This window comes from Pinus tabuliformis, chromosome 7 (assembly GCF_031772625.1).
Source record: "Pinus tabuliformis cultivar Carrire ecotype Pingquan chromosome 7, CPIR1, whole genome shotgun sequence".
In the NCBI taxonomy this organism is placed as follows: domain Eukaryota; kingdom Viridiplantae; phylum Streptophyta; class Pinopsida; order Pinales; family Pinaceae; genus Pinus; species Pinus tabuliformis.
The window spans coordinates 1,650,118,556-1,650,133,394 of record NC_142293.1 but is presented as its reverse complement, the minus strand read 5'-3'; the positions used below and the strand labels follow the sequence as shown (position 1 = coordinate 1,650,133,394).

Below are 14,839 nucleotides of genomic sequence, written 5' to 3'. Positions count from 1 at the left end.
TAGACATCCTAGAAATCTCTGAAGCTGGGTTTTATCAATAATAATGTCAGGGAACTTTTCAGAGAATTCTAATGCATGTTTCTGCAAGGATATTTGGCCATTGAATATGGTATGGCCAAGAAACTTTACAGAGGTTTGGAATATCTCTATTTTCTTTTTGCTTAAAACCAAACCATTTCTTTTTACCAACTGTACAAATGTCTGTACATGCTTGAAATGATCTTGAATATTTTTCAAAAAAATTAAGATGTCATCAATATAGACCAGGAGCCAATCAAAGTAAGGTTTGAAGATGGAATCCATCACCTTCTGGAACTTAGAGGGAGCATGCTTCAATCCAAAAGGCATTACATTCCATTCGTAATGTCCTGCAGGCACGCTGAAGGCTGTTTTGAACTTATCTTTTTCAGAAATGGCAACCTGCCAAAAGCCTGACTTTAAATCAAATTTTGAAAATATTTTTGCTCCCGCTATCCTCCCTATCAAATCACCTTTGTGGGGGATAGGATATGTATTATCTGCAAGAACAGAGTTCAGAGGTTTGTAATTGATTACAAGCCTTGGGATGCCTCTAACCTGTTCTGATCTTTTATTTACATAGAATCCGTAATAGTTCCGAGGAATGTCAAATTCCATGATGAGTCTTTTGTTCAGGAGTTGCTTTATCTCTTTTTCACATAGCTCCCTGTACTCTTTGTTCATTGGGATTGCTCTACTTTTGCATGGCTTCCCAGCATACTCTGTTTTGTATGGTAATTCAATTGTGTGCTGTTTCCGACGCCAAAAGGAATTTGGTTCTTCTAAAAAACATTCATCCTCTATTGTCTTTTTGAGCTCAACAATTTTCTTTTTTTTTTAGAGGTCTTTTCAGTTGTTCTTCAATTTGTATTGAAGACTTCAGATCTTTTAGATCTGTTAACTTTGCTTCGGCTCTGTCCAAGTCCCTAATTGTCTGGACCATGGTTGAAATCCTTGGGCTTGTGATGCAAGGCATTTCAATCCTTTTTGACTTTCCATTTGAAGTTGGGACTGCAATGAAGTAGTGAGCTTTATTATTCTTTAATCGTATTGAACCATGGGGTTCAACTGCGTTAGAAAGATATTACCCAAAATGTAATCAATGGGTATATTTGAGACTGAAGATTTAAGCTTTATACAATGTTGGTCAAAACATATAGAAGCTTTTTGTACTTCATATCTGAGTGTTTTATTCCCCAAACCAACAACTTTCCTTTCTGCACTAATCTAGTATTTTTTTGGAATAACTTTTGAATTTAAGATATTTACATTTGCACCAAAATCTAATAGTGCAGTTAGTGAAAACATTTCTCCTTGTATACAAAGATTTATTTTTACATGGTGCTGTTGATATTCAATAGCCATGATTCTCATCTCTCTGAATCCCAGAATAGGATCTTTCTGCCCTTCAATGACTTCTATATTCAGATTTTGGTAGGAGGTTGTAGTGTTCCAATCTGGAACACTTTCAAGCTGTTTTTTCTTTTCTAATTATGCAATTCTAGATTTTAAACTAGAAATTTCAAATTTAAGATGGTGTATTTCTATACTTACCTCCCCTAAGGTGAGTGAGCGAACCTTGTCATGCAGTTGATGTTTCTGGAAGGATTTGGTATTTTGATCAAACAAGGCATCAAAAAATAATGGCTTTTTGGCAGTATTTTTGGAAGAACAGGATAGACGTAGCTAATCCATGAAAGCTGCAATAAGTCTTTCCTTCATATCACCTTCTTCCATTACTCGGATTTGAGAAAGAATCTTGAATTCTTCTTCTTCGGCTGCGGCCATCAACACCTTCTCCTTTGGTGGTGCTATGTGTGTTTCCTCAATAGAGGATTCACTGTAAAAATTAGAATCAGAATCATAGGGACATGCACAGTTTTCTGAGTCTGAGCATGCACAAGCTTGCATATGTGCATGTAAATCTTCACCAGATGAGTCTGATGAAGAGCTGAAGGAGTCACCAGATGACTCTTCTAGTTGTTGTTGCTGTAGATGTTCTGTGATTGAAATATTTGGGCAGCGATTTGTGTCATGATTTTTAGACCCACACTTTCTACATTGTGTTTGGGTCTCTATTTTGACAGCTTTGTCCTGTCTGCTTAGAGGCTGATTTTTCTTGCCTTTGTTCTTCTTTGATTCTTCGCCTACTGGACATCGATTAGATGTATGTCCCGACTTACCACAAAGCCAACAGGTAAGCTTATTCCATTTTTCTTGTTTGGAAGTATGCAGGTGTATATCGGAAGGCTTATAGTAATGTGTCTTAGGCACATACCTGTAGTGTCCCTTTTTGGTCCTTGGTGTGACTTTCTTTTTGATGATTTGCCTTTATAGAATTTGGCAGTCTCCTTATATTCTTTTTTGGCTCACCTTTTGGCTTTCCTTTTTCTAACCAAAGGATCATCAATGGTTAGACCATATTTGCTACAGATAGATTTACTATCTGGAAGTCTTGACAACTTTTCTAAAGATCTATTTACTTTAGAACTGGTGCACAAACTGACCAATGTTTTTGTAATGAGAGAATAAATTTCTCCCCAGGTATATGATTCGAATGGTAATTGAAACACTTCTTGTAGTTTGATATAATCAACAAATCTGGATGGTAGTGCTGCAAGATATACCTATTTTCATAATAAATTTTTGGAATCTTTCACTTCACATATCCTTTGCACCCAATCTCTGTGAAAGTCTTCAAATTGTGACATTTTTTTACATTTGAGGTTCATTAATATAACCTCATGTTTTTCATCCAATTCTTCTTCACAGCCACACCAGTGCTTTATGATCATTAAAGTCAAAGCTCCGATCATATTACTTTGAACTAACCCATCTGCAGTATGGATGATATTTCCATCTACATATTTAAGGCATTCTTATTCCATCTTAGCTATTAAGGTCAGGGATGATTCTGTTTCCCACCATCTGAGAAGTGTTCCAGTGAAACACTGTATGATGGTCTTGCATGCTTCAATTTCGCTCTTATCCCTGAGACACATTAGCTTATATTTAGAAAACATTACATCAATTAGTTGTCTAATTTGGCCAATGCTAAGATTATCAATATTCCATTCCTTGTGGGATTCTGGGAAGAATGTATGTGTCTCTAGAAGTTTTCCTTTTCCAGCTAGATCAGGAGCTAGATATTTATTGAACAGATTTTTTAAAGGCTCATAGATGGGAAGAACCTTGGCTAGTTTTTCTTCTTCTTCCTGAAATAATGATGCCAAAGAAACATGTTCTGAAGATTCTTCCTTTTGTGATACTACTGTTTCTTTAGGAAATAAGGATGGAAATCTGTCCACTAGTCTGACTGGGTCCTGTATCTTTACGCTTCTTTTGCGTAAAAAGGAATCTGGAACTAGTTTGTCTATCTTTGATAGTGATATCTTTTCTATTTTCCCTGCCAGTTCACTTATTATTCCTTTAGTGGAATCGAATTGTTCTTCTATTTCTTCTCCTACTTCTTCTATCTTGTCCAAGGATTCTCTAGTATATCCTATAACAGCTGAAAATGTAAATTGTACATCATTGAAATTTTTATTTACATCATTCAAAGAAACTTGCATGGCATCAAATTGAATTTTAACCTCTACAGATTTTATCATATTCATCTCCAGGCCTTTAATGGTTGTGTTTGTTTATTTTAACTGTTCACTAGCCTTCTGAATTTTTCCATCTATTCCCAAGGCGTTATCATCCTGTAATACAATAGGAATGGCCTTTGCAGAATTTTGACCTTCTCCTAAGACATACCTTTATAGGGAGGGAAGGTAGTTACTATCTCAACTTTACTACCATCTAAGGCTGAACAAGAGTGAAGTGATGAAGTAGAGGCTCTATCATAGGCCATCATAACATCTTTTGTCTGTCTCATATTTTTCCAGGCATTTGTTTCTTCCATATACTATTTCCATTCATGAGACAACTTAAATTTTTCTTCAATAGTATGAGCAGAACCAAAAGATTTAGCTTCTGGCTGAGTAAGAAGATCCCAATTTAACATGGCTTTCATCCACGCACCTCCAATTTTATGTTTGGGACAGCCATCCATTAATGTAAAAAACTTCTGCATTTCCGTTACAACAGGTTTTTTATAATCATCTGGAATTGGGCCGAATCTTGAATCAAGCATTAGTTCATTTGCTTGTTCTAGGAATCCAAGCCCATATCTAGGCTTTGCTGGCCTCAATGTATTGAAGATTGCTGTTAACCTTGGATCCTCTTTTTCTAAATTAGTAATCTCATGCATCATCATGATATGTTTAGCTTCATGGGGAAAAGGTATATCTGAACATTTAGGATTAGGACAAGGATTTATAGAAGTGGTAGGTGGAGCATCTCTTGTCCTAGGGTTATGGTTTTCATGCATAACAATATCAGCAAGATGACTGAGGTTAACAGGGCAATGACACTCTAGACGTTTTACTTCAAGAGAGGAAAAATTGACTAATTGTGCGAATTCAAACAATGAAATATGTTTACAGGAGTTTGAACTAGAATTGGAGCAAGTTGTATCTACAAATTTGGGGTTTCTGTACAATGGTGAACTTCTGCACATCTGATCTATTCTTTGTCTATCAATAGTTGATCTTCGAGGGAAGGAAAGAATAGCAAAAGAGGGTTCTTCTCTAATATCAGCAGAAGTAATTTTCTTTATAGCAGGAGGCTTGGGATTAGATACCACCCAATGTTTTGGGAAAGTAAGATCTTCCCAACTTATAGTTTGGTGTTCAATCTTTTGATTTCGAGAATCTGTTAACACCACTACACTTGCTTTTGACTCTTTGCTGGGGGCATGTATGACTACAGGATAGAGGGTCTTTGTATGATGGAAGCAACCTCTGGTTTGTATGGCAATATTGTGTCTCTTTTTGGCAATGTCAAATCCAGTTGTCTAGATTTGCAACTGAAGAATACTTTCAATTGTTTCATCGAAAACATATACAGAGAAATTAGGATAACAATGAAAATAGACAAGGTCGTTGGAGAGAGGAGCTACAATCCCACCTATCAATGAGTCAGTGTATTTGTTATGGGTCAAATCACGAACAGTAGCTAAGACAAATGTATTTAAACCCTGATGTGTTAAAGCATTTATCCCAATACGAATACAACCCACCATAATCAGTCCACCAATCCCGCATCCAATCACTTTGCTGATTCCATTGCGTGATTCATGTGGTCCCAAACTTTATCTTGGTGTAGTGGGTTTCTTCTTTGCTGTCTTTATTTAATATGTCCCACCACAATCTTTTATAGATGCTGAAATCATAGACTGTGCCTGGAAAGATGAGGCTGGGGTCCTTTCTGGGCCATAGTGCTGAATTATGTGTTGGAAAAGGCCAAGAAGTGTTCCTCATTCGATTTATTGAAAATATATTTCATAGACCCCACTTCTGCTTCCCCCATGTGACCATATCATAGTCAAATCATGAAATTCATGTAGAAGATCACCTTCTGCCTGGTTCGCAACATTTACACTGTTGGAATAGACCATATCGTGGATCCATCTGCTCCCTTTTGGGTACACTCTTCTTTCAGGTACTAGATGTAATATATCAGTGTGTGCTTGGAGATTAGCATCTAATACTTTTGTATTTATTAATTGCCAATTGGGCTTCCAACTTTATTTGTATTCTGACCAACTAAGATTATCTAGAATTGTTCTAAGTACTTCTTTTTGTTGGTTTTGATCCCATTCTGTTACTATTATCATCACATGTTCAGCTGGCTGAATAAATTCTCTACTGAGAAAATCTGGTAGATAATTTTCTTTCCCTTTAATATGCTCCACTTCGAAATCAAAGTTGGCGAACAAAGCCTGCCACCGAGCAAACTTGGCTTCTCCCAAATTTTTAATATCTTTGGTTAAGACTTTTTTCATAGCCGAGGCATCAGTCCTTAGCAGGAATTTTTTATTTACAAGATTTACCTCAAATTTATTTATACAATTCCAGGCGGCTTTAACTTCCTTCTCTATAGTAGAATAATTTTGTTCTGCTAGATTCCAAGTTCCTGAAGCAAACTGTACAATTTGTTCTGCACCTTCCTTTTTCTGTTTGAGAATGCCTCCCCAACCAATATTGCTTGCATCTGATTCTACGATCTTGAAAGCATTGTCATCAGCTACATAAAGGATAGGCAGTGTCTTGACTTTACCTTTGATTCGTTGAACAACTTTGGTATGGGCCTCAGTCCATGGAGGTGGATTTTTCTTGAGCCTTTGATTTAACAAACTTCTATCCTTTGCACAATCTTGATAGAAGTTACTCACATAATTTAGACATCCTAGAAATCTCTGAAGCTGGGTTTTATCAATAATAATGTCAGGGAACTTTTCAGAGAATTCTAATGCATGTTTCTGCAAGGATATTTGGCCATTGAATATGGTATGGCCAAGAAACTTTACAGAGGTTTGGAATACCTCTATTTTCTTTTTGCTTAAAACCAAACCATTTCTTTTTACCAACTGTACAAATGTTTGTACATGCTTGAAATGATCTTGAATATTTTTCGAAAAAATTAAGATGTCATCAATATAGACCAGGAGCCAATCAAAGTAAGGTTTGAAGATGGAATCCATCACCTTTTGGAACTTAGAGGGAGCATGCTTCAATCCAAAAGGCATTACATTCCATTCGTAATGTCCTGCAGGCACGATGAAGGTTGTTTTGAATTTATCTTTTTCAGAAATGGCGACTTGCCAAAATCCTAACTTTAAATCAAATTTTGAAATATTTTTTCTCCCGCTATCCTCCCTATCAAATCACCTTTGTGGGGGATAGGATATGTATTATCTGCAAGAACAGAATTCAAAGGTTTGTAATTGATTACAAGTCTTGGGATGCCTCTAACTTGTTCTGATCTTTTATTTACATAGAATCCGTAACAGTTCCAAGGACTGTCAGATTCCCTGATGAGTCTTCTATTCAGGAGTTGCTTTATCTCTTTTTCACACAGCTCCCTATACTCTTTGTTCATTGGGATTGCTCTACTTTTGCATGGCTTCCCAACATACTCTGTTTTGTATGGTAATTCAACTGTGTGCTGTTTCCGATGCCAAAAGGCATTTGGTTCTTCTGAACAACATTCATCCTCTATTGTCTTTTTGAGCTCAACAATTTTCTTTTTGTTTAGAGGACTTTTCAATTGTTCTTCAATTTGTATTGAAGACTTCAGATCTTTTAGATCTGTTAACTTTGCTTCGGCTCTGTCCAAGTCCCTGATTGTCTGGACCATGGTTGAAATCCTTGGGCTTGTGATGTAAGGCATTTCAATCCTTTTTGACTTTCCATCTGAAGTTGGGACTGTAATGAAGTAGCCAACTTTATTATTCTTTAATCGTATTGAACCATGGGGTTCAACTACGGCTAGAAAGATATTACCCAAAATGCAATCAACGGGTATATCTGAGACTGTAAACTTAAGCTTTATACAATGTTGGTCAAAACATACAAAAGCTTTTGGTACTTCATATCTGAGTGTTTTATTCCCCAGACCAACAACTTTCCATTCTGTACTAGTCTAGTATTTTGCTAGAATAACTTTTGAATTTAAGATATTTACATCTGCACCAGAATCTAATAGTGCAGTTAGTGAAAACATTTCTCCTTGTATACAAAGATTTATTTTTACATGGTGTTGCTGATATTCAATAGCCATGATTATCACCTCTCTGAATCCCAGAATAGGATCTTTCTGCCCTTCAATGATTTCTATATTCGGGTTTTGGTAGGAGGTTGTAGTGTTCCAATATGGAACACTTTCAAGCTGTTTTCCCTTTTCTAATTCTGCAATTCTAGATTTTAAACTAGAAATTTCATATTTAAGATGGTGTATTTCTCTACTTACCTCCCCCAAGGTGAGTGAGCGAACCTTGTCATGCGGTTGATGTTTCTGGAAGGATTTGGTATTTCGCTCAAACAAGGCATCAACAAATAATGGCTTTTTGGCAGTATTTTTGGAAGAACTGGATAGATGTAGCTGATCCATGAAAGCTGGAGTAACTCTTTCCTTCATATCACCTTCTTCCATTGCTCAGATTTGAGAAAGAATCTTGAATTCTTCTTCTTCGGCTGCAGCCATCAACACCTTCTCCTTTGGTGGTGCTATGTGTGCTTCCTCAATAGAGGATTCACTGTAAGAATCAGAATCATAAGGACATGCACAGTTTTCTGAGTCTGAGCATGCACAAGCTTGCATATATGCATGTAAATATTCACCAGATGAAGAGCTGAAGGAGTCACCAAATCACTCTTCTATTTGTTGCTGCTGTAGGTGTTCTGTGATTGAAATATTTGGCCAGCGATTTGTTTCATGATTTTTAGACCCACACTTTTTGCATTGTGTTTAGGTCTCTATTTTGACAGCTTTGTCCTATCTGCTTAGAGGCTGATTTTTCTTGCCTCTGTTCTTCTTTGATTCTTCGCCTACTGGACATCGATTAGATGTATGTCCCGACTTACCACAAAGCCAACAGGTAAGCTTATTCCATTTTTCTTGTTTGGAAGTATGCAGGTGTATATCGGAAGGTTTATAGTAATGTGTCTTAGGCACATACCTGTAGTGTCCCTTTCTGGTCCTTGGTGTGACTTTTCTTCCTGATGATTTGCCTTTATAGAATTTGGCAGTCTGCTTATATTCTTTTTTGGCTCGCCTTTTGGCTTTCCTTTTTCTAACCAAAGGATCATCAATGGTTAGAACATATTTACTATAGATAGATTTACTATCTGGAAGTCTTGACAACTTTTCTAAAGATCTATTTACTTTATAACTGGTGCACAAACTCACAAATGTTTTTGTAATGAGAGAATAAATTTCTCCCTAGGTATATGATTCAAATGGTAATTGAAACACCTCTTGTAATTTGATATAATCAACAAATCTAGATGGTAGTGCTGCAAGATATACCTGCTTCCATAATAAATTTTTGGAATCTTCCACTTCATATATCCTTTGCACCCAATCTCTATGAAAGTCTTCAAATTGTGACATTTTTTTACATTTGAGGTTCATTAATATAACCTCATGTTTGTTAGCCAATTCTTCTTTAAAGCCACAATAGTGCTCTAGGATCATTGAAGTCAAAGCTCCAATCATATTACTTTGAACTGACCCATCTACAGTATGGATGATATTTCCATCTGTATCTTTAAGGCATTCTTCTTCCATCTTAGCTATTAAGGCTGGGGATGATTTTGTTTCCCACCATCTGAGAAGTGTTCCAGTGAAACACTGTATGATGGTCTTGCATGCTTCAATTTCGCTCTTACCCCTGAGACACATTAGCTTATATTTAGAAAACATTACATCAATTAGTTGTCTGATTTGGCCAATGCTAAGATTATCAATATTCCATTCCTTGTGGGATTCTGGGAAGAATGTATGTGTCTCTAGAAGTTTTCCTTTTCCAGCTAGATCAGGAGCCGGATATTTATTGAACCGATTTTCTAAAGGCTCATAGATGGGAAGAACCTTGGCTGGTTTTTCTTCTTCTTCCTGAAATAATGATGCTAGAGAAACATGTTCTGAAGATTCTTCCTTTTGTGATACTACCGTTTCTTTTAGAAATAAGGATGGAAATTTGTCCACTGGTCTGACTAGGTCCTGTATCTTTACGCTTCTTTTGCGTATAAACAAATCTGGAACTGGTTTGTCTATCTTTGATAGTGATATATTTTCTATTTTCCCTACTAGTTCACTTATTATTCCTTTAGTGGAATCAAATTGTTCTTCCATTTTTTCTCCTACTTATTCTATCTTGTCCAAGGATTCTCTAGTATATCCTCTAACAACTGAAAATGTAAATTGTACATCATTGAAATTTTTATTTACATCATTCAAAGAAACTTGCATGGCATCAAATTGATTTTTAACCTCTACAGATTTTATCATATTCATCTCCAGACCTTTAATGGTTGTGTTTGTCCAGTTTAGTTGTTCACTGACCTTCTGAATTCTGTCATCTATTCCCAAGGCGTTATCATCCTTTAATACAATAGGAATGGCCTTTGCAGAATTTTGACCTTCTCCTAAGACAATACCTTTATAGGGAGGGAAGGTAGTTACTGTCTCAACCTTACTACCATCTAAGGCTAACCAAGAGTGAAGTGATGAAGTAGAGGCTCTATCATCGGCCATCATAACATCTTTTGTCTGTCTCATATTTTTCCAGGAATAAAAAGATATCCAGGAATTCGTTTCTTCCATATACTTTTGCATTCATGAAACAACTTAACTTTTTCTTCAATAGTATGAGCAGAACCAAAAGATTCAGCTTCTAGATGAGTAAGAAGATCCCAATTTAACATGGCTTTCATCCATGCACCTCCAATTTTATGTTTGGGACAACCATCCATTAATGTAAAAAACTTCTGCATTTCCATTACAACAGGTTTTTAATAATCATATGGAATTTGGCCGAATCTTGAATCAGGGATTAGTCCATTTGCTTGTTCTAGGAATCCAAGCCCATATCTAGGCTTTGCTGGCCTCAATGTACTGAAGATTGTTGTTAACCTTGGATCCTCTTTTTCCAAAGTAGTAATCTCATGCATCATCATGATATGTTCAGCTTCATGGGGAAAAGGTATATCTGAACATTTAGGATTAGGAAAAGGATTTATAGAAGTGGTAGGTGGAGCATCTCCTATCCTAGGGTTATGGTTTTCATGCATACCAATATCAGCAAGATGACTGAGGTTAACAGGGAAATGACACTCTGGACATTTTACTTCAAGAGAGGAAAAATTGACTAATTGTGCAAATTCAAACAATGAAATATGTTTACAAGAGTTTGAACTAGAACTGGAGCAAGTTGTATCTACAAATTCGGGGTTTCTGTACAATGGTGAACTTTTGCACATCTGATCTATTCTTTGTCTATAAATAGTTGATCTTCGAGGGAAGGAAATAATAGTAGAAGAGGGTTCTTCTCTAATATCAGCAAAAGTAATTTTCTTTATAACAGGAGGCTTAGGATTGGATACCACCCAACGTTCTGGGAAAGTAAGATCTTCCCAACTTATAGTTTGGTGTTCAATCTTTTGATTTCGAGAATCTATTAACACCACTACACTTTCTTTTGACTCTTTGCTAGGGGCATGTATGACTGCAGGATAAAGGGTGTTTGTATGACAGAAGCAACCTCTGGTTTGTATGGCAATATTGTGTCTCTTTTTGGCCATGTCAAATCTAATTGTCTGGGTTTGCAACTGAAGAATACTTTCAATTGTTTCATCGAAAACATATACAGAGAAATTAGGATAACAATCAAAATAGACAGGGCCATTGGACAGAGGAGCTACAATCCCACTTATCAATGAGTCAGTGTATTTGTTATGGGTCAAATCACGAACAGTGGCTAAAACAAATGTATTTAAACCCTGATGTGTTAAATCATTTATCCCAATACGTATACAACCCAAATGAAGGTACTGGGTTCTTATTCTTTTTACCTCGGCCTGAAGTTGTTTAGAATTTAGAAGGGGAATGGATTGGACATAATGGGAATTTTCTTGAATTTGGCTTATAGATTCCTTAATAGAAATTCTAGTTGTAGCTTTTAAATGAAAAGCAGACAAGTTTGAGTAGACTTCAAATGCATTTATTCTAGGTAGCTGCCATCTAGCGGAGTGTTGTGTTTCCTCATACTCTAACTCAGCAGAATTTAAAACTCGACTAGTTGCAGATGCGAACATATCCCTAAGGGGATTTTCTTGAACAAATGATTCTCTTTCTTCTATTTCGTGGAAAGAAATAGACTTTCTGAAAGGCTCCATTTTAATATAGAATGTTTTTCTGAGTACTAACCTGAACCAAATGCTTGGCTCTGATACCAATTTTACGCAGGGGCTTCGATGAAGCTTGCAACAGCAACACAGCTGCTAGGCCTTGCTGAGTCTCTTCTCTACTTTTGCCACTTTACTCTGATTTACACGAACCCATACACGAACCTTTGGTTGCTATGGCTTTGATGTTTTAGATGCTTCTTATTATTAGTCTTTGTCAAGTAGGGAAGGAGTGATACATGTTATTAATTTGTTATTCAAAATTTAACTTTGAATAATAAATAATTATTTTTCAATATATTAAAAAATTATTTTTGAGAATGTAAATTATAATATTTAAGTTTGAAAAATATTTTATAAATATTTGATTAGACTATAATTTGAAAGTGTTGTTGTAGTATTCTCACATATTTTATGTTATAATTTAGGAATATAGTTACAATGTTCATACATAATTTTAATATTTGTATAGTGATTCTTTATTTTTAAATTAAAATCATCTAAAAATAAAATCATTATATTACTTCCTATTAAAGTAAATAATATATTTACTATGAAATATTTCTAGCCGTAATTTAAGTAAGTCTTTACATAAAAATAATAAAATTATGTAAATAAATATATTTACTATAAATTATTTCTCCTCGTTAAAATTTTCAAAAATAAAATTATGAACATGTAAAATTTTAAACAAATCTTTATACATAAACCAATAATTAATATATGCACTTCACTTATGAACTTACTAATTTCTTAACATTAATTAATATATGCACTTCACTTATGAACTTACTAATTTCTTATCATTAATTAATATAAGTTATAATTTTTTTTTCAAAGCATAATTTTTAGTTTAAATATAACACTTAATGATTGGAAAAAATAAAATATTTAGTAATCCTTTAAAAATGTTGATTAAGGCATGTTGAATTGTATTACGAGGAGATATTTTTAATGTGCTCTTTTTGATTTTTGTTTCTTCACCTTTATGGGAGGGTCCTGGTGCTAACTGTTTCCGCATATTCACATTAATTAAGTAGTTTCGGCGAACTTACAGATAACTCACCACCACTTCAAATTCACATTCACAGCACAGTGCATTCCCGGCGGCCAACATCCCGCGGTGTGGAAATCATGACTTCAGGAATATTTTCTTGTAAACATGTCATTAGAAGATTCGAGAGAGGGGTTGTGCTGTCAAATTAGGGAGGTTCGGCGAATGAACACACAAAGTTTCCTTCTCTTTGCTTCACGCGTTAAGTGAAAGTTACAGTGCAACACCTTTAAATTCACAGCACATCCAACATAAGCCGTAGTGAAATCATACCTCAAAATTTCCTTTGAGAGACAAGCAATCGTGTTAATTAAACGAAATCCAGTTAGCCTAGTATTGCAGTTCGCCAAGAGTATTCTTTAGGATTTGGTGGGGATTTTCATTTCAAGATTGTTTTTACCCATTAATGGCGATTCCCAAGACGACTGCAAAAGCTGATACGCAGTGGATGGAAATCGCCCCTCCGCGGAAGCTGTGTGTGAGAAGACGGCGGCCTTTCGAGAAAAAGCTGCAGCCGATAGCAGAAGAGCGCAGTCTCAGCAACGACGAGCTCATGGATGGCCTTCGCTCTACTTTTCCTGCGGTCTGTAGCTTCGAAGATGAAGGCGATAATGGAAGATTTGCGTCGGCGAAGTGTTGAAGTTTTTGTTCGCGCATTTTGAAATCTTTAGAATTGATACGAGATTTGGACACTCCGTATCCTATACCGATTTCAATTTGTATTTTATATCAGAGAAGAAATTATTTCTCCGCTGAAAGTTATTCTTTTATCCGTCAAATGCACTGCAAATTCAGATCTATATGATGAAATTGGATTTCAAAGGAAAGACAACGCGGAAAAAAAAAGCGGACTGACAGTTCTTTTTCTTTTGTCTTTCGGGTTTTTACCTTTTCTTTGCATAATCTAATGAATTCTGTGTCTTCACTTTTCTCGAGTTTCTAAAACTCGCTGCATTTTCTTTGGAAAGCCTTACTCGGGTGACTTTCGCGAAGCTGATTTCGCCTTTTCTTTCCATAATTTAATGAATTCTGTGTCTTCACTTTTCTCGAGTTTCTAAAACTCGCTGCATTTTCTTCGGAAAGCCTTACTCGTGTGACTTTCGCGAAGCTGATTTCGCGCACCTCAATGTGGCCCAGCTAGCTTTCGTTCACTCACGGCCAAAAGAAGTAGAATAGTGTTAAGTTTGGAACAACATAATAAAAAATTAGGATTGAATTTTAAATCATGAAACTACATTCACATGACACAGGGCCTCATTCACATGACACAAGGGCTCATTGACCAAGTAAAACAAAAGGTTTTACAGTGATTTACATTTATGTGTAATAACACATAGTAAAACATAGTAAGTTTGTTTTTCAAGTGCTCACCAAAGTTTGCTCAACCATTTTTTCCTCACACACTCAAGTTCTCTTTTTCTTTTGCTTGCAATTTTTTTTTTGCATATATATTTATCTCAATACACAATTTGACATTAATACATTATTAAAGCAAAATAATTAATACGATGTTGTTGTTGAGTATGAAAATCGTACAAGTGTCTATGGAGTATGGGCAATAATAATCACGAAATAAATGTGTGCTCATATTTAATTACCAAAATACATTAAATGCCTTAAATTCTTTGCTGTGTTGAGAAATGATTCCGGCCATAATCTCTTCTAGCTTCAAAATACATTAAATGCCTTCAATTTTTTCCTCCATGGAAAATGGTTGGCATAGTACTCTGTTCTGGCTTTAGTCCTTCCATCTTCGTTCTAACAAGTATGCCTTAGTCCCTCCATCTTAGCTTCTGACAAGTATGACTCGTGTTTAACGCGGTGGTTACGATTAATATTTCCAACATGGATTGGATCGTGATGTCGAATAACAGAATTCATTTAATATTTCCAACATGGATTGGGTCGGGGTGTCGAATAAGCTTTCCTTGTAACTTTAATATTTCCACCATGGATTGTGTCACGCCCCTAC

At 35.7% G+C, this 14,839-nt stretch overlaps 1 protein-coding gene across 1 annotated transcript; it reads left to right on the top strand.

Annotated features, from left to right (window-relative positions):
- Positions 1-13,175: 13,175 nt before the first annotated feature.
- On the top strand, positions 13,176-13,841 carry LOC149254732 (uncharacterized). The gene has a single exon (XM_089457071.1). It carries the CDS (start codon positions 13,274-13,276, stop codon positions 13,505-13,507), a length of 234 nt encoding a protein of 77 aa, XP_089313197.1. The 5' UTR covers positions 13,176-13,273; the 3' UTR covers positions 13,508-13,841.
- Positions 13,842-14,839: the final 998 nt, after the last annotated feature.

Excerpts from the sequence above, each read along its gene's own strand:
- LOC149254732 (XM_089457071.1), top strand. The coding sequence starts at position 13,274 with ATGGCGATTCCCAAGACGACTGCAAAAGCTGATACGCAGTGGATGGAA.